Below are 26,747 nucleotides of genomic sequence, written 5' to 3'. Positions count from 1 at the left end.
CCCCACCCCCTTCCATAGAATGTAATTTTCACAAGGGTAGGGAATTGGTCTCTTTTGTTCAATGCTGTTTGCTCAGAGTAGTGACTGGTATAACACAGGTACTTAATAAGTATTTGCTGAGTTAATGAATAAAAATGAATTTTTCAAAATATTATTTTCCCACTTTGGGTTCTTAAAATTTAAGATAATTCTATAAAAAAGAAATACATGCTACTTACAAGTTATGAACCACAATCAGAAAAATAAGCTAAAATTTAAATAGTAAATATTCATAGTTTTAGAAATATCAACCCCCTAAGTATAAAATGACACTTACAGTTTCAAGATCTTCATATTTCTGCAAGCAACATTCACAGTATCCTTTTTTTTTCTTCTCTTTCAACTGGAGTTGAATTGGGATTCCACATTTATTGCCATCTGTTTGGATTCTGGTAGAAATATACGGTAAAAGAATTAACTCCTGAACATTAAGAAGTAATTTATAAAGTGTACCGTCCTCACCTATCAAACAATCTGCTATAATCTCCAGAGATTTTTATCAGTAAATATTTTTAAATATATTTCTTTTTAAGAAATTTAAGAAGCAAACTAAGAATGCAGTAATTATTCTGTAGAATATTGTAGATTACTTAGGAGATATAACACATTTTAATCGTAAATATCTGTAAGCCACCCCTCAACCTCAATCTATTGATCTGTCTAAATCTGACTTAGAAGAGATTCAGACTTCTAATCTAGCAGAGAGCCATTAAAAATACACAAGGGGTAAAACCGTAACAGTGATCAAACATAAACACACACACACACACACACACACACCACCATGGCTAAATGAATTATTTTAAATATTTGCTTAAAACGAAAAAAATCACTTAAAGGTTAAACCAACCTTAGTTTAACCTGCGTTTGCTTCTGGATGCTAGATGGCTTATCTACATCAAATGGACTGGAGGGCTTCTGAATAGAATAATTTATAAAAGGCATATTGGTCAGCTGAAGATAAAATGGTCTATAAAGTCTAAAAAAGTAAAAAGACAAATACATGAAATTCTTTAGGGTGAAAAAAAAACACAACTGAAGTCTTCTATTTCAAAAACATGGAATTCATCTAGAATCTGAAATAACAGAAATCAGTTAGGCTTTCCTTCCCAATTCCTAGACCTAATTCTTTTCTTAAAAACAAACATTTTAAAAAGAATATGGTAAAATAACACAAAACTTACTATCTTAACCATTTTTTTTAAAAGTAATCTCTATGTACAGCATGGGGCTCAAACTCATGAGCGACATCCAAAGTCACAGGCTCTACTGACTGAGCCAGCCAGGTGCCCCTATTTTACCCATTGTTAAATGTACACTTCAGCTGCATTAAGTATATTTACAGTGTTTTCCAACCATTAACACTGTCCATCTCTAGAACTCTTTTCATCTTTAAAAACAGCAATTCTCTACCATTAAACAGTAACTCATTCTCCCTTCCCCACCAACCCTTGACACATCTCATTAAATGGAATCATGTAGTATTTTTCCACTTATTTCACTTAGCGTAATGTCCTCAAGGTTCATCCATGTGTCAAAAACTAATTCCTTTTTAAGGTTGAATAATAACCATTTTATGTATATACCATATCATCCACTCATTGGTTGATGGATATATGGATTGCTTCTGCTGCTGGGCTACTATGAACAGTACTATCACCAACATGGAATGTGCAAGTCTTGCTTTCAACTCCTTTGGATATATACCCAGAAGTGAAACTCCTAGATCATATCATAGTTGCAATTTTATGAAGAACCTCCATACTGTTTTCCATAGTGGTCACACTATTTTACAATCCCACCAACAGCGCACAAGGGTTCCAATTCCTCCACATCCTTGCCGATACCTATTATTCTGATTTTGTTTTTAATAACAGCCATCCTAATGGTGTGCGGTGATAGATATAGTGGTTTTGATTTGCATTTCTCTGGTAATTAGTGATGTTGAACATCTTTCCATGTATTTGTTGGCAATTTGTTTGGAGAAACATCAAGTCCTGTGCCATTTTTAAAATCTGATAATTTGATTTTCTGTTGGCTTTTTAATATTACATTTTTTAAATTAAGTTTTTAATTCCAGTACAGTTAAAATACAGTTATTACATCAGTTTCAGGTGTATAATATAGTGATTCAACAATTCCATACATCACCGAATGCTCCTCCTGTTTGCCCCAGGCATTATGCAAACTATAGTTTCTATGTTGCCTCTTCGCAGGCTGCTGTCTCTTTAAGGGCAGGAACCTAGCTATCACATGCCCTTCCAACTCACTGGTAAGTCAGCTGACTTTTAAATCTCTAAGATCCAAGTCCTGCTGGTTATACAAAATCAGGGAACTCAGCTGTTCTGGTTTTCAAAGCCAGACATTATAGGGATTCATCCTCCCCTTGTGGGCTGCCTGGTGCTTTCACCTCTCCAAGCCAGGGCCTGCAGCTCCCAATCACCATTTCTGCCCTTTCTAATCTTTCAGATGTGGCTTCTTCTCCACATCTAGTTGTGAAGTTTGTTCTGCCAGTCTTCAGATGGTTCTCTGGTTTATTCATTCAGATGCAAGTGCTAACTAGTCGTAAACATGGGATAGGTTGAGGATCCTCCTCCACTATCTTCCCAAGCTCCACCCCGACCCCCCATATTACACTATATTAGATAAAGGATTTAAAAATATCTTCTCCCATTCCATGGTTTGCCTTTTCACTGCTGTGCACAGGAATTTATAATTTTGATCTAATCCAATTTATTTTATCTTTTGTTGCTTGTACTTTTGGTATCATATTCAAGAAATCATTGCAAAATCCAGTGTCATAAAGTTTTCCCCTTGTTTTCTTCCAAGAGTTTTATAGTTATAAGTCTTTGATCTATTTTGAGTTAATTTTATGTATGGTATAAATTAATAGTCCAACTTCATTCTTCTGCATGTGCATATGTAGTTTCCCCACTACTATTTGCTAAAGACTGTCCTTTCCCCACTGAATAATGCTGGCAACCATTTGACCATACATGTAAAGATTTTACTTCTTAGCTCTTTATTCTTTTCCATTGGTTTACACATCTGTCTTTATGTCGATAACAAGTTGTTCTGATTATTGTAGCTTTTAGTAAATTCCAAAATCATGAAGTCTAGATCTTCAATTTTGTTCTATCAAGATTGCTTTGGGTGTTTGTGGTCCCTTGCCATTTGGTATGAATTTTAGGATGTATTTCTCACTTTCTGCAAAAAACGTCATTGGGATTTTGACAGGGATTGCACTGAATCTGTAGATCGCTTTGGGCAGTACTGACATGTTGGCAGTCTGAGGTATTCCAATCTATGAACTTGGGATATCTTTCCATATACTGGTGCCTTCTCTAGGCCTAACTTTGAATTGCATTTTTTTTCCTCATAGTAATACGTTTCATAAAAAGAAGCACTCAACACATCTTTGTCACCTCAATGAGTACCCAAAATTAATCACACATGTCTAAAGGAGTAACTAGAAGGTTAAGAAAAAGTTATCTAATTCTCATGTCAAATTAATTTCCTTGTATACAGTCTTCATTAAGATTACTCTTTGAAACTTCAGAATGAGTTCAAGAAAACTACTAAAGGTTATTCTCAGATTTTGTACTTCCAAATATTACCTAATAATTTCTTTTTCACAAAGTAGAAGCAATCTTTAAACAGTATTTCTAAATCATTAGGTACTGCATTTAGCTAGCAAATTATTTGAAATATTAAAAAAATGAGCTGGTTTCATGACTGCTCTAAACCAAATATTCCAAGGAATTATCATCTACAACATACTGACTAAATTAAGCTAAAAATTGCTTAATTTTTGAGCAAAAATTAATTAACGCTACTTTCTCCAACTTGTGCACCTGCCTATTAGTATAACTCTAACAAAGAGACCTAATAATATTAGTGGAGATAGCTTAATTAATTAGATTTTTTTTCTTTTAACTGAACTTAGATACTTACTGGCTCATATCCTCCACCTTTACAAAAGGTTTTTTAAGTCTACCTGCTTGAGAACAAACAAAACATTATTATTAGATATGTATAAATCCAAGAAATTAAAAAAAATACTCTGGCTAAAAATCCCACCCAACTATGTACAGGTCCTCAATTTACAATCAGGACACACCTCAATAAACCCATTTTAAGTTGAAAATATTTTAAGATGAAAATGCACCTAACCTATCAAACATCATAGCTTAGCCCTAGCCTAACTTAAAGCATGCTCAGAACACTTACATTAGCTTATAGTTGGACAAAATCATCTAACCCAAAGCCCAATTTTATAATAAAATGCTGACTATCTGATGTAATTTATTGAAAACTATACTGAAAGTGAAAAACAGAATGGTTTTAAGCATACTGGTTGTTTACCCTTACGACCACGTAAATGAATGGGAGCTGCGGCTCCCTGCCGTTGCCCGTCATGAGTATTGTATGGCATACTGCCAGCCCAGGAGAAGGTCAATATTCAAAATGTGAAGTACGATGTCTACTGAATGCGTATTACTTTTGTAACATTGTAAAGATGGAAAATTATAAGCCAAACCATTGTAAATTGAGGACCATTTATATCCATTATCCATTTCATTTCAACTCAAACTCACAAAAGTGAGATATTTTACAATACCAGCCCTTTTCCAATATACCAGAAGTTCTGTCTATATCCTGAGATTCTTAAACTGAAGGGATCCCCCAAAAGATCTATGAATAGAATTCAGGAGAAAAATGAGCTAAAACAGGAAAAAATTTCAACTTTTATTTTCACTGATCTCTAACCAAAATTTAACATTTCCTCCAGTTATGCATATAAGGAACAGGATCACACAGGTATTAGCAGTGCCTGTAATTCTGATACTGAATAAAAGAAATACTTTCTTATTAGTTATTACAGATATTCGAAAGCACCACTGATAGCTTACCACTGCAAAATTACAATAGCAATTAGAATCACTGTTAGAACTCATTTTTAATGTGTAAAAAAAATCAAGTATATCATGATTTCATAACTCAAAATATTCTGACAACTGAATTTCATTTACTGACTTTCTCAGTAATCTAATAATTTTTCAAATGTTTTTAAAAACATTATTCTGAAAAGGGGTCCATAAGTTTCACCAGACTACCATAGGTGTCCATATTCTAAAAAAGGCTAAGACCTACTGAACGAGTTCCCTGAAGTGTTGTTTACATGATTTTTCAGAGGAGTTTTATATGTCCTATTTTCTAAAGGCAAATCAAACACACTTAAGGATATCAAAATACTTACTTCTTGCTTTCTGTGTACCAATACCTACTCTTTTCCCCTAAAAAGAAAAAAAAAGAAAAAAAGTGAAAACACTGGATTTGAAAGTACTGTGACAATGGCAACTGCAATGGCTCTTTTTATCCTGAAGACCATCATACAGGGAAAGTATTAAATAAAAAAGGGTGATTACTGTAGTTTTGGTGGGGGGGGGGGGGGGAGAAGCTTGCTTTTAAAAATCAACTCAACCAAAGACATGAAACAGTGAACATAATACAAGCTCACTTTTATAATGCACCCCCAAAATACCTTGCATTCTAGCTATAATTGTTTTTGTCTTCACAGAAAGAAATCAACCAATGAGGAAAAGGTACAGTTAATGAAATAATCTAAAAGTCATTGTAAGTTATTTTTATGCCTTTACTCAACAAAACATTTGTGATAGAATGAACAAAGGAATTATTGAAATATTACAGTCTGTCAATTCCTGTCAAGGTGGAATATGTTCAATATGGTTAATCAATCCCCCTGATTACAAGTAAAACTCTGGATAAAATACAATAAGCAACTACAGGAGAACAGAAAAGTAAATAAAAGCAGACGTACTGTAGAAAGAATCCAAAACTTAGGCCACCTTTAAGGGACTACACTTCCCATCCTCCCCTTTATCTCACAATGTAACCTTTAATCACAAAGTTGGCAGCAATTAGTGGAGCCAGTGGCTAAAACTTCTATATAAACCACATATTTCCTGTAGCCCCAAGAGTACAAAGGAAATCCATGGACTATTTTTTCCTTTTCTCCCACAGTTCTACCTCAGGGTGGATTCCAGTTATCAAACTGCAGTTGTAGGTGCCATAGGCAACTAAAATTGAGAAATCCTGACTTTCTAAACATAAGAACAAGGGGAAGGGCCATTGTAGGCTGGAGAGTGAAGGGTAGACTGCAGAGAGTAGCAAGTTGGAGAAAGGGATCCCTAATTACCTATATATATCCAAAATAGGTATTAGGCTTAACTTCAAGGCTTTGAAAATAGAACTAAGATTTAAACACTGCCCAAGCCTTTGACTAACCTATAAGTGATACATGTGCAGAACAAACAGCTGCATACAAATCTTTGAAAACCAAAACGGAGACTGGAAGTGCTATGTACAGAAATTGAGACAGAACTGATAGTTTGAACAAAACTTGACAAATGTTTGCTAAAACAATCACACACACAAAACCCCCAATCACGACAGCAACAAAATCAGCATTCTCCAGAGTACTGTAATAGCTCTGGAAGTCTATACAACATAAATTTGCAATATTTAATATAAATCAAAAATTATTTGACATATTAAGTATCAGTAAAAACATGATCAATTCTTGAGGGAAAAAGACAATCAGATGCCAACCCCAAGATGTTCCCAATGTCAAAATTATCAGAGAAAGACTTTAAGGGTAAACACAGTTAAAATGAATGGGAAAATACAAGTTCTCTGCAAAAAGACAAACTATTTAAAAATAATCAAATGTAGAAGTGGAAAATATATGATTTGGAATTAACTGGATGGGCTTAAAAACACAGATGATCCACTGAAGTGTCAGAGAATTGGAAGACATCAATAAAAATCTTTACTTAGAAGAACAGAGGGAAAAAAAGGTGGGCGGGGGAATGAACAGTCTCTCAGGGACCCAATAAGCACCTTGTTTGTATTCTACTATAATTAACAAAAAAAGGTCTAAAATTAGTGTTACTGGAGATGCAGAAATAGAAGAAACAGAATGAAGAAAAACAAGTTTAACAAAATAGCTCAAACTTCCCAAACATTAAGTTTATAGATTTCAGAAGCTTAGTGAACAACAAACAGAATCATCTCAAAGTAAACCATGCTGAGGCATAACACAAACTGTTGAAAACCAAAGATAAATTAAAAATTTTGGAAGTACATAGAGAAAAATGATCATTATATATAAGAAAACAACAATCAAATGACTCCAGATTTTTCATCAAAATCCGTGGAAGCAAGATAGTTGTAGAACACCTGTAAAAGTACTAAAATAAAGGGGCGCCTGGGTGGCTCAGTCGGTTAAGCATCCGACTTCAGCTCAGGTCATGATCCCGCGGTCCGTGAGTTTGAGCCCCACGTGGGGCTCTGGGATGATGGCTCAGAGCCTGGAGCCTGCTTCCGATTCTGTGTCTCCCTCTCTCTCTGCCCCTCCCCCGTTCATGCCCTGTCTCTCTCTGTCTCAAAAATAAACGTTTAAAAAAAAAAAAAAAAGTACTAAAATAAAGAATTTTTATTTATTTATTTTTTTAAGTTTATTTATTTTGAGAGAGAGACCATGTGCACAAGTGCACACAAGCAGGGGAAGGGCAGAGAGAGAATTTCAAGCAGGCTCTACACTGCCAATGCAGAGCCGAAGCGGGGCTTATCTCACAAACCGAACTGTGAGATCACAACCTGAGCTGAGATCAAGAGTAGGATGCTTAACCAACTGAGCCACGCAGGTGCCCCTGAAATTAAAAAAAAAAAAAAAAAAATTAATTCATAGTTCTTTATCCAGTGAAAAGATCTTACAGGAATGAAAGCAAAAGAAAAACATTCTCACACTCTCCTCTATATGACTTTTTCGAGCTAAAAGGGTAAAACTGGTGGGTTTTTCAAAAAATGCAAATCTAACAAAATATACCACAAAAATTGGTTTGGGAGGATAAAAGGGTTCAAAAAGTCTTAAGCCTTCTACATTTTATTTTAAGGGTAAAATGCTAACTCTAAATAGACTATGAAAAGTTACATAGGTATAGTTTAAATCCTAAGCAACAACTAAAAACAAAACAAAAACAAAAACAAAAAAAATGGATATGGTCAAAAAGCCAAGAGATAAATTTTCCAACAATCTGAAAGGCAGCAGAAAATAGAGAAACAGAGAAATAAAATACAGAGAACACCAAGAGAAAAACATTAGTATACTTACTAGGCCTAAATTAAACAATACTGATAATTACTAAGTAGAAATCATTAAAAACATGCCAATTAAAAGACAGACATTGGCAGATTTAATAAAAAGACAAGTTCCAAATATCTATTAGAAACGCATTTAAAAAACACACAGATATGTAAATGGAGAAGGAATAAAAAAGAGCATGCAAACACTAATCAAAAGGAAGCTGGGGGGCGCCTGGGTGGCGCAGTCGGTTAAGCGTCCGACTTCAGCCAGGTCACGATCTTGCGGTCCGTGAGTTCGAGCCCCGCGTCAGGCTCTGGGCTGATGGCTCAGAGCCTGGAGCCTGTTTCCGATTCTGTGTCTCCCTCTCTCTCTGCCCCTCCCCCGTTCATGCTCTGTCTCTCTCTGTCCCAAAAATAAATAAACGTTGAAAAAAAAAAATTAAAAAAAAAACAAAAGGAAGCTGGAGACACCTGGGTAGCTCAGTTAAGTGTCTGACTTCTGCTCAGGTCATGATCTTGCGGATCATGGGATAGAGCTCCACATCAAGCTCTTGCTGACAGCTCAGAGCCTGCAGCCTGCTTCAGATTCTGTGCCTCCCTCTCACTCTGTCCCTCCCCCGCTCTTACTGTCTCCTTCTCGCTCTAAAATAAATGTTAAAAAAAATTAATAGTAATAAAAAAAGGAAAAAAGTGGCAATAGTGTTTCAGACACAGAGACTTCAGTACATGAAATACTAACAGGGACACAGGGACATTATATGACAATATGGTTACTTACTAATAGGGACAGAGGGACATATGATAAGATTAATTCACAAAGAAAACATAAGAATAATATACGTGTATACATCTAAGAAGACTCAAAATACATGAGTCAAAAATTGTGACAGAACTGGAAGGAAAAATACACAAATTCACATTATACTTGGCAACTTCAGTACTCCTCTCACTTTCAGTAATGGCTAGAATAAGACAAAAAATCAGTATGGATACAGAAAACCTATACAATTTGACCTATTTGACATCTAAAGAATATTCCACCTATTGGGGTGGCCTGTGTGGCTCAGCTGGCTAAGCATCAATTCTTGGTTTCAGCTCAGGTCATGATCTCATGGTCTGTAGGTCTGAGCCAGTTTGTAGGTTTGAGCCCCATGTCAGGCTCTGCACTGACAGCACAGATACTGCTTGGGATTCTGTCTCCTCTCTCTCTGCCCCTCCTCTAGTTGCTCTGTCTCTGCCCCTCACAAAATAAATAAACTTAAAAAAAATAATAATAACATTCCATCTATTAATTGCAGAATATACACTTTTTAAGTGCACATGGAACTTGCATTAAGAGACTATATTCTGGACAATGATACAAACCTTGACAAACTTGAAAGAACTGAAATCACACAAAGTGGGTGTTCTGACCATAAAAGAATTAAAACAGCAATCATTCATTGCTAGTGGAAATGTAAAATGGTAGAATCCTTTTGGAAGACAGTTTGGCAGCTTCTTACCAAATTCAACATACTCTTACCATCTAATCCAGCAATTATACTCCTTGGTATTTATCCAAATGAGTTGAAAACTAAGGTCCAAACAAAACCCTACACATGGCAACCAAGATGTCTTTCAGAAGGTGAATGAGTAAAGTTGCAAATCCAGGCAATGGAATTATTCAGCAATTAAAATAAAAAAGCTATCAAGTCATGAAAAGACATGGAGAAACTTTAAAAGCCTATCACTAACTGAAGAAGCCAATCTGAAAAGGCTACATACTATATGATACCAAATATGACATTCTGGAAAAAGCCAAACTATGGAAAAAAGATCAGTAGTTACGAGGAGGGAGAGAGAGAGAGATGAATAGATGGAGCATTTTTAGAGAAACTACTCTGTATGATACTGTGATGGAAGATACATGTCACTATTCATTTGTGCAAACCTACAGAATGTACATCAAGAGTGAATGAACCCTAACGTAAACTATGGACTTTAAGTGATGATGACTTATCAATAAAGATTCATCAATTTATAATCAATGTACCACTGTAGTGCAGGATGTTGATAGCGGGGGAGGCTGTGTGTATACTGAGAGGCAAGGGGTATGTGGGAATATCTGCCTACTACTCAAATTTACTATGAACCTACAGCTGCTCCAAAACAGTGTCTGTATGTATACTATATCCATAAATACCATATATATTATACATATTTGATGCATATCATAAACATATATATTATACACATACGCACACAGCCACATATATATGTATATAAACCTCTATATAAATTGCATGGGAATGCAGTAAAGCAGAGCTCAAAAAAAATTTACAGCAAAGCTAGTTCTTTGAAAAGATTAATGAAATTGATAAAACTCTATCCTGATGAAGAAAAAATGTAATAATGATCTCAGGAATGAAAGACGAAACCTCATTCAGACTCCATAGACATTAAAAGCTTAATTAGGGAATATTACAAACACCTTTGCCATCAATTTGACAGCTTAGACAGGAAGTACAAATTCCAAACACCAAAATACACTCAAGAAGAAATAACCTGAATTTCTTTTATCTAATAAAGAAATTGAATTCATAGTTGGCGATTTTCAAAAGAAAATTCCAGACCTAGATAACCTTACTAGTAAATTCTACCAAACATTTAAGAAATAAAACTGACTCTACAAAAACCCATCTAGAAAATAAAAGTGGAAATACATCCCAGCATTTGAGGAGAGAATTACCCTGACGCTAAAACCAAAGACATCAAAACAGAAAAAGAAGACCAATATTCCTCATGTACATATGTATGTGTATATGTACATGTACACACACACACACACACACACACACACACACACACACACACGCTCCCCAAAATTTCAAGTAAACCGAGAAAAGAAAAAAAACTCCAAGCACTTTAAATAGTGGAGCAAAATGCATTCATTCAACTTTAGTACTTGGCAAGCCAAATTTTCCAGAAACATTTTCTTCTCATATACAAACAAAATTTCTTAGATACATACAATCAATCAATCAATCCCTGACAAGTATACATCCTGGACTACAGATAAATTTGGTATTCTTTTCCTTTTTGTTTTCAGAGAAAAGATCTGTTTCACAGCTATTTTATCACACTTTCATTGTTTTTCTTGTTTCACCAGGGTAACAACCCCTAGTGCCGGGCCCATAACAGGACTGAATATCTGTTGAATATTGAGGGTTGTAAGTGTAAACAAAATATCCCTGAATACTTTTTAAACTATGAACCATGACCTATTAGCAGGTTAATATCAACTTAAGAGTTGTGACTAGTATTTTTTACAAACGAAAATACAATACTATTGAAATACTGGCATAAATCACATTAAGGGTAAGTACTATTTCATGAAACTTGTTTCAGATATGTACTTAAATACACTGCATGTAGACAGAAATACGTTTGTGTATTCAGAGACCATAATGTCCTTGTGAGTTTACATTTTCGTATTTGTTTCTATATACCATCCAAAAACTCTGTAAAGAACAGTAAAGGTAGGGGGCGCTTGGGTGGTGCAGTCGGTTAAGCGTCCGACTTCAGCTCAGGTCACGATCTCACGGTCCGTGAGTTCGAGCCCCGCGTCGGGCTCTGGGCTGATGGCTCAGAGCCTGGAGCCTGCTTCCGATTCTGTGTCTCCTTCTCTCTCTGCCCCTCCCCCCTTCATGCTCTGTCTCTCTCTGTCTCAAAAATAAATAAACGTTAAAAAAAAAAAAGAACAGTAAAGGTAGCTTAATGCTATTTAGCATATTTCAATTAAGGTATATTCACCCATAATTTTTTAAAATTTGGAAATAGCCATTTGGAGGTTTATCACTTGTAAATAAGACATTCAAAGCATTAAGTATTAAGTAAACCATTTGTTACTTTCTGCAAATTGTTCCTATCTTATACAAATGTAAACTTATTAAAAATACAAAACTCATTAAGACTTTAGGTATCTTTGCACATAACATGCATATATGGAATACTCATGATGTAAAATGTTTCTTATTGAAAACTGTGTTCAGAAGAGTTTAAAAGTCACTGCCCCAATGTCACTATTACCAGCAAACATGCTTTACTGGCAACCAGACCTTTCATATCTATTCAACTAGGTTACTCTCCTATTAATAATCTCAGTAATTTTCCAAACCTTTCCAAATAAACTCTAACTCCTTTATACAATGTGCAACGTCCTATCTGAACTTCGTAATTTTTCCTGCTTCATCATTTATCATTCTCCCACACAAAAATAAAGGTGCATTTGATTTCAGAAAATTTCCCTAACATGCCAGCCTATTTATGTCTACATGTGTTTATACATATACTCTTCTATAAAATTTTCCTTTTATATTTTAATCATTTAAGGATTGACGAAGAAAAAGCAGATCACAAAAGAATACACTGGTATGAGAACTGTGAGAAAAATGAGAGATGATAAGTTCCAGAAGAAAACAGGTAAACTAAAAAAGAGATGAACAAAAGCTCACAGAACCAATATGACTGGTTTTAAAAAGTGTTAACTCCAGGGGTGCCTGGGTGGCTCAGCTGGTTAAGCGTATGACTTCAGCTCAAGTCATGATCTCACACCTTGTGAGTTCAAACCCCACGTCAGGCTCTGTGCTAACAGCTCTGTGTATGTCTCTCTCTCAAAAATAAATAAACATTAAGAAAAAAAAAAAGTGTTAACTCCATTTGGCAAATCAGTCCGGAGTTTTATACTTCATAGGCTAAAGAGTGAATGGGAAGTATGAAAGTGGAGATTTGAGTTTAGATGATAAAAAGATTGGATGGTTATCAGGGAAGGATAGAGATCAAAAGGGGTAAGTTTTATTATACTTATTTTAAAAGATGGAAAAGCCCTGATTTGGTATAAAGGCTCTAAGGAGGAAGCTAGTTTTTGAAAAGGGAAGACACAAGATACGGAAACATTAGGTCTAACACTGCAATGCCTAATGCACTCAATTAGCAAATATTGTGAATTCAGGCCAGAAAGCCACAGTGCGTAACAAGATTTTGTCATAATGCTATCTAGAGCAGTTGAAAAGTAAACACATTTCCTATTTATGTTCACCAAAGAAATAAATTATATATATTAGAAGCTTCTCCTGCAATAAGCTAATTATGTTTTCCTTCAGAACTGAACAAGAGTATCTAATAAAAAGCAACAGCAGCCAAAGAAGCAACCAAAAATAAATACAACTATGCCAGCCTCCCAGGAACAACTTTTACCTCAGGAGTAATCCTAAAGTTAAATGATACATAATACCTTATTCAAATAAGAGAAAGATGGAAACAGTACAAAGGCTTATCTTTGCTGGCAAGTAATATTTTCTACTTGGCAAGAATAATTTATAGATAAATAAAAACCAACCTTGATCACTGTGATTAGTTTAAGAATTAAGGAAAATAACATACCACATCTCTTACAGAAGTGCTTGATTTCTTGAGTAAATATAATTCTTTCTTCTTTTGTTCAATGTAGTATCTAATGTCTTCATTAAAAAAAAACAAGTTTAAGATTAGCATTTTCATCTTTAGAGTTAAGCACTGCTATTTTCTTACTACTAGATTTAGGTGAAAGAATTACCATTATAGGACCTCTTTCTATCAGAATACTCCCTACCTAAAGTTAGGAACCAAGGGGTACAAATTAATACTTTTAACAAATATTGTCAAAAAATTGATAAAATCCTTACCATCAATATGAAGAATTTTTACTCCCCATGATAAGGCATTTGATAATATACTATTTGAAGGAATAAAATCCTGTAAAATAAAAAAGGTTTGATAGTTTTTCTAGAAAATTACTAACTTAAATGAGCTAAATTTTAAAAATTATTTGAGGGTTAATGTCACTGAGGTGGGTATTAGTAACATACACAGTTACAAGGGCACAGAGTACACCAGTTTTTATTTTGCGATTTCTAAAATCAACGCTGTTTAATATATTCCCATATACTTCACAATTAATCCCACTGTAGCCTTCCAATTAACAGGTTCAAGAAATTTCATTTAAAAATACAAAAATGCCATAAGCTTCATACGTCTGCAGTAATATTTTAAAAGGCCACAAGATGGAGATGTTTCTTCATTAAAAGTAGATTCTGTTCTTTGTAAAACAAGATACATGCTGATATTTACGCTTTTCCTACTTAAAATTAGGAAAGGAAGATATGGGGAACATCTCCGTTTCCACTTGAATTTTTAATAACAGAATAAATACTGTCAGTTTTTAAATTTCATACTTACATGGTCCTTGATAGCTTTTTCAACTAATAATTTTCCTCTGCTCAAACACACCTATAAAAAGACCAGATCAAACGTTAAACATTATAACATAATGCCTCATTGGGAAAAAATTTAAAAATAGCTAAAATAAATAGATACAATTTATACATTTTAATAATAAAATATCAAAAATAAATGAAAGGTATCTGTACAAGTATTACAGACTATCAACACAATAAACGTACAGTAAAAGTGAGTTCCTTAGAGTCTTGGGAATAAGATCTATTAAAGTTTGCTTCTTTTCTTGATAGAGCAACTAAACAATTAAATGAGACCATAGGTTAGTTTTGTAATAAATTTCATTAAACATTAAAAGTAAAATAGCTAGATTCTTCTGAAATTGTCTATAATTAAAAACTAAGTTTAGATTCTAATTCTCTATTCAAATGAAGATCTAAGAATATCAATTGTATATGTTGTCTTTACATGGTATTTCACATTTTAAATACTGGAGATGCAATTGAAATGCTATGAGCAACAGTTCGTTTGGAACCATTCACTAGTATATAATCTCATTCCTACAAAAAAGCATTAAAGTGAAAAAATGCATGAGCCTTCCTGGACTTTTTTCCCCTTCTGTGTATTTGTTTTTTCTCCTTCCACAATTTATCCTTGACTATAATCTTCAAATTTACTGTCAACAGAGTACTAGAGATAACTAAATAACTAAAACAGAGACTGGCAAACTTTTTCTGTAAAGGGCCAAACAGTACATGTTTTAGGCTCTACAGGCCATATAGTATCTGCCCCAATTATCCAATACTTCCTATATAGGAAACTCAATTTGTAAACAAACAGGACTGGTTGTATTTCAATAAAACTTTATGTACAATGACATCTGAATTTAAATTTGTCACAAAATGTTCTTTAGATTTTTGCCCAAGCACTTAAAGATATAAAAACCATGCTCATAAGCTGTAAAAAAAACAAGTGGCAGGCCAGATTTGGCCTACAGAATCTTTGTTTGCTTACTAATGCTGTGAAGCAAACAAAAAGTTTCCATTTCTTCTTTAAATAATTATCTACTGTTACTTTTAGTTGTAAACTACTCTTCAAAATAAAAGTCATCCCCAAATGCAAAGCTATTATTTTAGCCGAGCATGATTGCATAAGTATTAAGAGAAAAATCACCATACTTTAAGACAATAACTTTATTGGGGTGCCTGGGTGACTCAGTCGGTTAGGCGACTGACTTCAGCTCAGGTCATGATCTCGCAGTTTGTGGGTTCAAGCCCTATGTTGGGGGCTCTGTGCTGAGAGCTTGTAGCCTGCTTCGGATGCTCTGTCTCCCTCTCTCTGTCCCTCCCCCACTAGTACTCTATCTCTCTCTCAAAAATAAACATTAAAAAAAAAAAAATGACTGGAAAGCCACACACAATGTAGATATTCTACCTAAGTGAACTCGACTGTCAGTCTCTTGAAAATCATGAGATCCTCCAGCTATGGCCTTTGTGAACGTAAGATACTTACTGAATCTGGAGATTTAAAAGAACTTCCATCATGGCTGGGATGAGGTGAGGTGGTTTCTGCAGTATATGCAGATTCTGGACTTGGTACAGGAGAAATTCTTCCCAACGTTTGTGCAAATTTAGCTTCCTTTTTATTTGAAATAAGGTAACTGATATCTTTGCTGAGAAATTCTTCAACTCGCTAAAGGAAACCAAAGTATTTTCAAATAAGCCATATAAACCATAGACTGTTTCATATTTTTAGTATAAAATGCAAATTTGATACGTTGTAATAATTTGTAGGGGCGCCTGATGGCTTAGTCAGTTAAGGGTCCAACTGGCTCAAGTTATGATCTCATGACTGATAGGTTCCAGCCCCACATCGGGCTCTGTGCTGACAGCTGAGAGTCTGAAGCCTGCTTTGGATTCTGTGTCTCCCTCTCTCTGCCTCTCCCCTGCTCACACTCTTTTATCTCTCTCAAAAAATAACACATTAAAAAAATTTTTTTTTAATTTGTAAATTGGGGGTTTTTAGAAGGTGTTCTTCTGACTATGAGTTCTGAGCAAGTACAATGGGAGTTCCAATAACAACCAGCATGGGCTAGATACTATTTTTAAGTACTTTATATATCCCAATTAGTTTAATCCACAACAACTCCATGGTCCTAATATTGCTAATATCCACATTTTGTGGAGAAGAAAACTGAGAAGTTAAGTGACTTGCTGCAGGTTACAACAGCAGTAAATAACAGAACTTGAACACAGGTATTGTGACTCAAGTCCATCCTCTAAAGCACTACAGTTCAGTAGAACTTAATGCAATAATGAAAATGTTCTTTACCAGCATATTGTCCAATATGGTAGCCAACTTGCCACATTTGGCTACTGAGTACTTAAAACGTAACAAATGTAACTCATGTGACCAAGCAAGCATTTTAAACTTTACTTAAATTTAAATAGCCACGTGTGCCAGATGGCTATCATACTGGACAGTACAGCTCAAAGTCAGTTATAACATCTTTATGTATACGAGGGGACCTTTACCCTTTGAGTCTAAGGTCAAAGACAATTACCCTACTAAAATTTTTGAAAACCACCGTTTAAATGCCTGAATTTATAAATGCAGGTACCAAATGTCAACATTATCAAAGATCATTCCCATCCAAGGACAGGAAAATTAAAGTAGACATAAATACTATCAATCATTAACTACTTCCATAAATGAAAAATTTCTAAAATATTTTAAAAAGCTGTATCTAATTTCTATAGGATCTTACAACATAAATGGAATAACAATAAAAACAGCAAAATATGTAACATGAATTAATTCCATCTAAGCATTAAGCAGAATCTGCTGCTTATACCAGTGGCTAGATGTAAATCACTATTTCCTTTTTTTCTGAGCAACATTTCATCAACTAGTAAGTAAGATATTCACATTTATTAATTCCAGGGATTATAAACTCAAATGCCTACAAGTGCCAGCAGGAATATAAATTCACAATTTACACATCAAATGCTTTCTTCATTTTCATAACTATGTGGCTTCAGTGCTGCCAGAGGTTCCAATTTTTCAAAACAAGCCCAATTTCCTATATATTTTTTAAAAATTGTGATAAAGTATATGTAAAATTGACTATTCTATTTTTTAGTACACAATTCAGTGGTATTAAGTACATTTACAATGTTGTACAACCATTACCACTATACACTTTTAGAACTTTTCCATCATCCTAAGCTGAAATTCTGAGTCCATTAAACAGCAAGCCCCCCCCCCCCATTTTTTTTTCTCTTCCTAGCCCTTCTTAACCTGTGTCCTACTTTGTTTCTATGAATTTAACCATTCCAGATTCTTCATACTGGTGCAATCATGTTCTTGTTCTTTTGTATTTGAGTTATTTTGCTTAGGACAGTGTTTTCAAGGTTCATCCATACTGTGGCATGGAAAAGAATTTCACCCCTTTTCAAGGTTGAATAATATTCCATTGCAGGTATAGACCACATTTTATTCATCCATTGATCCTGATGAAAATTTGGGTTGTTTCCACCTTTTGTCTATTGTGAATGCCACTATGAACATATCTCTTCAAGGCCCTCCTCTCAAATCCTTTGGATATAACTTGTTTTCCACGCAGTTGCACCATTTTATAACTCCAACAGTGCACAAGGGTTCCAAATTCCACATATCCTTGCCAACTTATTTTTTTGACAGTGACCATCCAAATGGATGTGACATGGTATCTCCTTGTGATTTTGATTTGTATCTTCTTAATGATTAGTTATGTAGAGCATCTTCTCATGTGCTTATTAGCCATTGATACATCTTCTTTACAGAAATGTCTATTTTAGTCCTTTACTCATGTTGTAACTGGGTTGTTTTTTGTTGTTGAGCTACAGGAGCGCTTTATATATTCTGGATATTAACCTCTTACCAGGTACATGATCTGCAAATACTTTTTCTTCCCATTTTGTGCGTTTTTGCCCTCTTGATAATATCCTTTTGTGCACAAACGTTTTCATTTTTATGAAGTTCAATTTATCTATTTTTTCATTTATTCTCTGTGCTTTTGATTTCATATCCAAGGAATCAATGCCAAATCCAATGTCATGAAGACTTTTCCTTATATTTTGTTTTAGCTCTTATGTTTAGACCTTGACCCACTGGTAATTAATTTTAGCATATAACATGCATATAGCTTCATTTTTTTTTAAGTTTATTTAGAGAGAGAGAGAGCAAGCGAGCAGGGGAGGGGGGCAGAGAGAGAGGGAAAGAAAGAATCCCAAGCAGGTGTCAGGCTGTTAGCACAGAGCCTGAAGCAGGCTTGAACTCATGAACCGTGAGATCATGACCTGAGCTGAAAACCAAGAGTTGGACACTTAACCGAGCCACCCAGGCACCCCATATTTTAAACATACTCTTTCCTAGGGGTGCCTGGGTGGCTCAGTCGGTTGAATGTCTGACTTTGGCTCAGGTCATGAACTTGCGGTTTGGGAGTTAGAGCCTCGTGTCAGGCTGTGCTGACAGGTTGGAGCTTAAAACCTGCTTCAGATTCTGTGTCTCCCTCTCTCTCAAGAATAAACTTAAAAATTTTCAAATATACTCTTTCCTCTATTTAGTTTGTTGACTCTACCTGGTATATTCCTACTAGACTTTCAAGCCTTAGGTTAAACTCTACCTGTGCAATGATTTCTGAAGGCAAATTAATCATTTTCTTCTCTGTATTCTAATGGCAATTTCAACATAATTTCTGTTAGACACGGACAATGCTATATTGTAAATGATTTAGGTGTCTCATATTCCCAAAGACTAAGCGCAGTAGAGTACATCTTACTTATTTTTGCATCCCCAGCAGCTAAAATAGTGTTGGTATATGAAAGACACCAGTGAAACAATTCTGTAATGAATTTGCACATGCCCAAATTATAATCAGTCTTCAAAGCAGAGTTAAAATTGGGTCTGCAAAACGGCTTCCAAAATTTCTCTATTGGAAGTAATTTCTCCCTACTGTTGACACTGTATGTTGTGTTACAATTAATTGTGCCCATGTAATCTCTACCAAGATCAGAAGTTGAAGGCAAGATGGACTTAAGACTTATTTTTGAATCTACCAAAACACTTAATACCATGCCCTATAGAATTGATTTAGTTTCATCAGTCTTCAATTTATTAGCTGTTGCTGAATTTAGGTCTTTTTAAGAGTAAACTCAAAACTTATTTTTGAGTTACTGAAGGTTACAGTGAACATCAGATAAGGAACTCTGTCCTCAAAGTTCATGATATGGCATTTGTCCTTACATCTCTGTTCTTCTCCAACTGCCTTATTTTGGCACAAAATGTTTAAATATGGGCCTAAATGTGGTTGGTTCCATGTCCTTTTTAGATGGTTTTATAACAGCTATATTCCTTGCCACTACCAGAAGATATTTCCCCAATAGGTCAGACTTCACTGCTGTGTTTTCAGTGGTTGAATGTCTCAGAAGTGTACTCTAGATAAATGGGGTATGTTTTCATTAAGAGTAGACAAAACAAATTCATAAAGTGGACAAGTACAGAAAAAAAACCACTGGTAATAATCTGAAGATCAATTACAAAATGAAAAGGGTCTAAGTAATCCTAAAAAATGCGTTAAAAAGCATCAGCCTTTCAAGGAGTATCTATTCAACTAAATATTCCTTAATGTTGAGCCCTAAAACTCTTACTGTCCAGAGGTCAAAATTCTTTTATAGTTCATGTAAAAGATGACCATTACCAAAGTTTTTTTTTTTAATTATAGAGATGGTAAAGTGCTAAGAACAGAAATCAGGACATGACTAAATTATTGGAAAGATAGTGTGGGGGAGATACCATAACTTGATAAAAATTTTTTTTTAAAAGCTAATAAATCAGGGGCGCCTGGGTGGCTCAGTTGGATAAGAGTCCGACTGTGGCTCAGGTCATGGTCTCGCAGTTTGTGGGTTTGAGCCCTCGTCGGGCTATGCGTTGATATCTTAGAACCTAGATTCTACTTTGGATTCTGTGTCTTCCCCTCTCTCTCTCTCTCTCTGCCCCTCTCCCGCTCATACTCTGTCTCTCTCTCTCTCTCTCTCTCAAAAATAAACAAACATTAAAAAAAAGTTAATAAATCAAGTTTAGTTGAAAATCCACAGCTTGAGGGAAAAAATCTGCAAATTTATGCTCTTAATATAATCTTCACTTTATTGGTCTACTTCAAACCATTTTAGGATAAAATTTGAATTGTATAAAACCCAACTATTATCAAATGCCTAAGTTAATCCAAAACTTGTTTCTTGCAATTGCCTCAGGAACTGCTGTAGGAATGAGAGAGAAAGGGGGCAGAGCAAGCATCCCTGCACTAACCGTAAGTGCGGTTTTATATAGAACAGTTTTCTTTTTACTGGCTTTATACACTGTGGACTTCTGAATGATTTTGCTTGAAGAGTTCTACTGCTAAAAACACAAATCTAAAATCACTGATTTATATCATGTAAGTTAATGGGTTATTCATATTTGAGAAAGCTGTAAAACTAAACCAGAAAGCTACTTTGTAGCCATTAATTCCTAAAGGAACAGAATAGTGTAGTAGCATGTCAGTCTGGGAATTAGGCTGATCCTGTACTGGGCCAGTCATTTCACTTCCCTGGATGCTTAAGTACTTACTATCTAAAACGAAGGAGTCTTTATTCCAAGGTGGCACGCCTATAAGACATGATCTTTAGGAATGCAGTCATAGGGTCATTATGACACGTTACTGCTATGACAAATGTGACAATGTTTTAATAACATGAGTAACAAAGTAGAACAGCTTTTCAAAGATAAATAAGTAAATATCACACCAACAAACAATTCCAAGAAACTTGTTACATGTTCCTCTGCAAATTTCTGTTCTAGAAATGCCAGGATTCTTTTGCTTATTCAAAGGTATTAACCTCAACAAACTCAAAGTGCAGCACAAACCTTTTTTTAAATAGGACGAATTAGGAAAGAAATTAATGACTTCTTAACCTCACTTGCTAAAATTTGCCCAGTGTTAACCTTATTCCTCAGAAAATCTTAGAATTTTCCTCAAACTTTCTAATTATTTAATCATTCAGTCAAAGCGTAAGGTAGGAAAGAGGGCTTTCAAAATTGTTAACCCAAAATTGTTCTCTTAATGACATTCATTCTGTTGAGACTGTTACCACTGAGAGTTAATTTTAACTCATTGTGGTTTGTAGAGGTTTTTTTCCTTGTTCTGTAAATGACATTCTTACTGTTATGCTAGTCCAGACAGATTTATGTAGTTCCCTAATAATCACAATCAAGGAGCTGCTGCTCTCTGGAGGACATACTAACATAATAATGAGAACGGAAGCAGAGGTTCCACCAGGCCAAGGGAGTCACAGTTCTCAAACTTCGTGAACTTTACATTAATCACAGAAACCTAAAAGTTCTATTATGCTACAATAGGTTAAAACAAATAATTTTTCATTGATGATAAACAGCTCATAAAAATTTTAAGCTTGGTGATTACATGATTATGTTTCCCAAAATGAGTATCTTCAACGATTTCACAGTAGAAAGTACTAGTCACAAATTATTCCTTTGTCAAAATGTATAGTTTTGACTTACCCCTCCCAGATCCTGAATGTCCTTTTGCAGTTTTTCAGATACGGTGACAGAAGGTAAGTCAATGTAAAATATTTTTCCCCCTAGTGGCTTATATTTGGATTTTTCTGGTTTGTTATCAGTTTTCATAGATTTTAAAGATGATTTGTTTTTTTCATTTTTGACTTGGATTCCACCTGTTGTTTAAAAAATGTAGAATTAGATGTTTTATACAGACAAAAAAATTTCTACTATTTTAAACTTATTTCTTATAGAACATTATACCACAGAGGAGAAAAAAATCTTTATAATCCCGCCAATTAAACACTCAATAGCACTTTTTAAAAATCATTTTTAATGTTTATTCATCTTTGAGAGAGAGAGAGAGAGAGAGAGAGAGAGAGCGCACAAGCAGGGGAGGGGCAGAGAGAGGGAGACAGAATGAGAAGCAGGCTCCAGGCTCTGAGATGTCAGCACAGAGCCAGAACCTGGGCTCAAACCCATGAACCGTGAGATGGTGACCTGAGCCAAAGTCAGAGGCTTTAACCGCCTGAGCTAGGCACCTCCACTCAATAGCATTTTAACATATTTCTTTGTAGTACCACCTAATATAAAACCAAAATACCATACTTATTTTCACAGATATTGTAAAATAATTATTGTTCTAGCCAAAAGTTGAATCTGCAGGAAATATTTATGCATTTGTTCATATTTTTATGTACTTCGGTGGAAACTACATAAAACCCTTTTGAAAGATTTTCCTCCTTAGGATGTAAACTCCATGAGCTATTTACTCACACATATTTATGGAGCATCTGCCATTCTGTTGAACACTCAAAATTGGGGCTTAAAATGTTTAACACTTTCCAATACAAGAAACCTGTTACCCACGATGACCTAATCCTCAAGATGCCAAAGTTTGGTTTCCTATAGAGTTTGTCTATATGTTAAGAACTCAATGGTACATTTTAAGACCCAAATCACCATTCACTTCATTATTTCCCCTGAAAGCATCTGAGATCGAAACAATTGCCTTAAAAATTAACTTTCAGAATACAATCCGTTCGTAAGATGGAGATTCCTATACACGTACTACTACATATACTAGGCACATTAAAAAGAAAACCTTGGGAGGATGCAATGCACCTACCATACAAAGTCATCGGAAATGAAAATCTGTTTGTCTATAATGCTGAAACAGCAAAGGTGTATTTGAAATACAAATACTATCCCTCAACTTTATGAGTGAAAAATAAATTCAAAAAGACCAAAAACCCACCCACAGCCACCCAATTTAATCAGGAACTTAAAAGCCACGAACACCTCTGCTTTCAAATAGAGGGCTCGGCGGCAGCCTCAAAGGGCCTGAGCTGAGTCTCAGCATCTGTCCGAGGCTCGGCGAGGTCCCGGGTCCGCACATTGTTTCCTGGTTGTACAATCAACGGCACAACCGGGAATCTGGGGCTGCGGCTAGAGCGTGAGCAGTGCGAGGGGCCTGGATGGGATCCGTTCCCTTTCTGAGGCAAAGCCCTGGACAGAGCCTTCCTTCAGGCCACAGAGAAGGACGCACGAGCCATAAAAGAAAAGGAGCAGAGACCCCCGGGGGGAGAACTCCAGAGAATCAAAGGTGAAACCACGAGGAGAGGGAAGGATTAAAGGGACTGCGGGGGCGGGGGAGGGGCTTCATACCCTGGAAATGTCCTTTGCTGTGGATCCTCATGGCTACGGAGTTCATGGCAGCCGCCCGGCACCTACATACTGGGTTTGGGAGAGTGTCGCGCCGGGCGGCCACGAAAACACAGCGCGTCGAGGCCGATTTATCCGCGGGTCGCCTCTTCCCTTCCGCAGACTACCACACCCACGCAGCCGAGATGCCGCGTCTACCGTCCGGGTTTCCGGGGCCGGGTTCGGCTCCAAGGCGCGGAGGAGGAAGAGGTAAAGCACAAACGAGTGGGCTGCGGCGGTTGAAGATTTGAAAACGCGTCACGCGGCCGCGGCGCCCAGACGCGCGCCCCGCCCTCTCTCACGCCGCGCGCCGCGCCCCCACGTGCCTGCCTCCTGGCGCTGCGCGCCCCGCCCCCACGGGCCGCGTCTCCGCCCCTCGCCCCTCCCCCATAGCTGTGCCTTCCAGGCCAGTGGTCACCGCTCTCCGCCGGTGGCTTTGGGTCCCACCGCTACCGTGGAGTCCTTGTGGCTCCTTGTTTACCAAACGTAGTGAATGCAGTTAGCCCAGGTGGCCAGCCCAACCCTCCACCAGGGTCATTCCCGCCTACTAAGATTGCCGGGACCGCTAGCCCTCCAGCTTCCTCCTTCACCAGGTACGCTCCTTGCCCACGGGTCGGCTGTCCCGGAGGCTGGAGGCGTGGTGGCTGCGGCCGAACTAGGACTCAGCCTCCCGCCAGGCCGGGCTGGTTGGCAGCGGCAGCCTCTGCCCGGCGCGCCCCGAGTCGCGGAGCGAGGTTTTCCTGCGGTCATCGCCGACCCAGCCGGCCGAAGACAGGCCAGGCCGCAGAGGGAGCTTCTAGGGAGGGAGCAGCCTGTGGGGGGGAGGGGGGCGTCGGAGCCAAGGTCGGGCCTGGCGACTCGCAGCCTAGAGCGAGTTCACGTCGCCTTGTGCCATTTGGTACTTGACTGTGTGCTGCTCATTTGGTCTCTGTTTTCGTTTTGTGGAGTTTATTTCAACAATAATAGAAAATGGAATTTGAAATCTCAAGCTTTAGGGTTTGGGGTCTGGACCGGCCACTTAGCAGCGTGTAACTTTTGGTTAAATTACCTAATCCCTTTGAGTGCCAGTTTTTTTACTTGTAACATGGGGATAATAATGGGATTACAGAAAGGATTACATTAAAATATGTTGTAAAGTGAAATAATTTTGTAAGTGGGAAAACGCTTCACAAAAAAATTATTTTGGGTTTGTTACTGCTTGTAAACTTGTGAAGGAGGAAAAGGATTAAATCGTGTACCATTTTGCATTCACTAACATCTGGCCGTAATAGTCACTCATTGTATAACGGTTGATTTTCGAACTAGTGGAGGTCGGGGAGGTTAGTGCCAATATCACCGTTTCACCGATAGGTACCTTAAAGCATAGGATTGTAATAACCCTTAACCAAAATGGAGAATACAAAGAGGTGGTTCAGGTTTGCTAAGGGAATGAGAGTTCATTTGTGGATGGCTTTAGGTTGAAGGACCTGGGGAGAGAATCATGAAACTGTATTACCAATCGGTAATACTTGTTTGTAAGGTAGGAGAGATGGGGGGTGGGGGGTGGGGGAAGGTAGTGAAGAGAGGGAAAAGATTGGTTTGAGAGGCCTAGACACCCTCAGCCAGAGGGTGATGTGGAAGAGGTTATCAGATCTTGGGAGGCAGATGGAGCTATAGTTTGAACAAAGCATTCAACATGAGAATTTCTGTTTGAGGGAAACAACCTGTTTCCAAAATGTAAAACTACAGAAAGAGCACAAGATTTTTATGTTTATTAAAAACTTGAGGATTGAGAAACACGAATATAGAATGCAGTTAAAGTCATTTAGGGAATGACTTTAAGGAAAGTCATTTGTTAAAGTCATTTAAGGAATGACTTTAAGGAAAGTCATTTGAGGAAATGACATTACCCAGGAGGGCATGTGAAATAAGAGAAGGAGTGATGAGCAGACCATGATGAAATAGTGAGAAAGACGGAGAAAAGGTCGTAGAGGTGGGAAGAGAATTGGGAACGAAACTTCCCAGAAGTCACAGAATTACAAACGTTGGGCTCATGCAGTCTTCACTGTCTGGCTTTGGGTAGTTTTGAACCTTAATTTTAATCTTTGGAAAGGCTGTGATTAATACTTATGAAATATTATGAGGATGAAATGAAACATTTTTCAAAGCTTAACTAGTACCACAGAGAGCTTAGTAAGGGCTGTCGTTCTGGTGAACTCTACACCAGCTCCTCCATCTTCAAGATTTCCAGAAGGCCAAGACTTGAAAAATAGGCCTGTCAGTAGATGACTAAGGTTAAGTACTAGATAAAAACAATGGCCTTGACGTGGAGACAGGTTCAGTGTACTCTTGAAAAAATTAGTGTAGGGAATTAAAGTGATAGGAAGGGAAAATAGGGTCTTTGGAAAGTTTAGGGGATATGGGAAATATTTAAACATATTTCTAATCAAGAAAATAAAAAAATGAAGCTCATTTTATGTTCTAGTGAAAACTGAGTTACCTTTCTTATTTATAATAATGAGGAAACAGTAACAGTTGTACCATATGGTTTTAGACACACCCTATACTTCATTATAGGTGATAATGACAAGCTATGAATAAGCAGAAAGTCTGTTTTACTGGTGTTAATAAGTTTCTAATCTGTAACTCAAGGTTAATTTAAAAAAAATATTTTTGGAGCTCAAATCTTTCAGTAGCTACAGAAAAGATTTGGTCATGTGTCTATGCCCTGTATGCATAGAAACCCCCTTACCTATCATGTCAGTAATCAGGCTGTTGATAAGATGATAAACTTTATGCTACAGTATATCTTAGCGTATGCTTCAGGTGAAGGGTATACATTCAAGAAGAACTGAATGGGGAAGGGGGCAAGGTTATTTGTGTGAGAAGTTCGTTTAAAGAGTTTTATTAAGCAGGGGCGCCTGGGTGGCTCAGTCAGTTAAGCAGCTGACCTTAGCTCAGGTCATGATCTCACTGCTCCTGAGTTCAAGCCTAAGGTTGGGCTCTGT

At 36.7% G+C, this 26,747-nt stretch overlaps 2 protein-coding genes across 13 annotated transcripts in view; one reads left to right on the top strand and one right to left on the bottom strand.

Annotated features, from left to right (window-relative positions):
• DBF4 (DBF4 zinc finger) overlaps positions 1–24,046 on the bottom strand; it is a 30,435-nt gene extending 6,389 nt beyond the window's left edge. Inside the window, exons 1-10 of one of the 4 annotated variants that reach the window (XM_019825411.3) lie at positions 23,725–24,046; positions 22,060–22,232; positions 15,973–16,152; positions 14,464–14,514; positions 13,911–13,980; positions 13,630–13,706; positions 5,300–5,336; positions 3,994–4,036; positions 890–1,018; positions 317–428 (exon numbers count right to left, since the gene is read on the bottom strand). In XM_019825411.3, the coding sequence (XP_019680970.2) occupies positions 317–428; positions 890–1,018; positions 3,994–4,036; positions 5,300–5,336; positions 13,630–13,706; positions 13,911–13,980; positions 14,464–14,514; positions 15,973–16,152; positions 22,060–22,232; positions 23,725–23,770 (918 nt within the window). In that variant the 5' untranslated portion in view covers positions 23,771–24,046. Of the gene's footprint in view, positions 1–316; positions 429–889; positions 1,019–3,993; positions 4,040–5,299; positions 5,337–13,629; positions 13,707–13,910; positions 13,981–14,463; positions 14,515–14,687; positions 14,759–15,972; positions 16,153–20,808; positions 20,891–22,059; positions 22,233–23,724 lie in introns of those variants that run through there. The other 3 variants (XM_011280366.4, XM_045052328.1, XM_019825412.2) reach the window with 3 other exon arrangements.
• Positions 24,047–24,130: 84 nt separating this feature from the next.
• The window catches only part of SLC25A40 (solute carrier family 25 member 40), a 68,932-nt gene continuing 66,315 nt past the window's right edge, over positions 24,131–26,747 (top strand). For all 9 annotated transcript variants that reach the window (XM_011280365.4, XR_002153645.3, XR_006594187.1 and 6 more), the window contains exon 1: positions 24,131–24,353. The gene's annotated coding sequence lies outside the window, so the exon portion shown is untranslated. The remainder of the gene's footprint in view (positions 24,354–26,747) is intronic.

Source organism: Felis catus, chromosome A2 (genome assembly GCF_018350175.1).
Source record: "Felis catus isolate Fca126 chromosome A2, F.catus_Fca126_mat1.0, whole genome shotgun sequence".
NCBI classification, from domain to species: domain Eukaryota; kingdom Metazoa; phylum Chordata; class Mammalia; order Carnivora; family Felidae; genus Felis; species Felis catus.
Note: the sequence above shows the minus strand (reverse complement) of the source record. Positions and strands in the feature narration are given on the sequence as shown.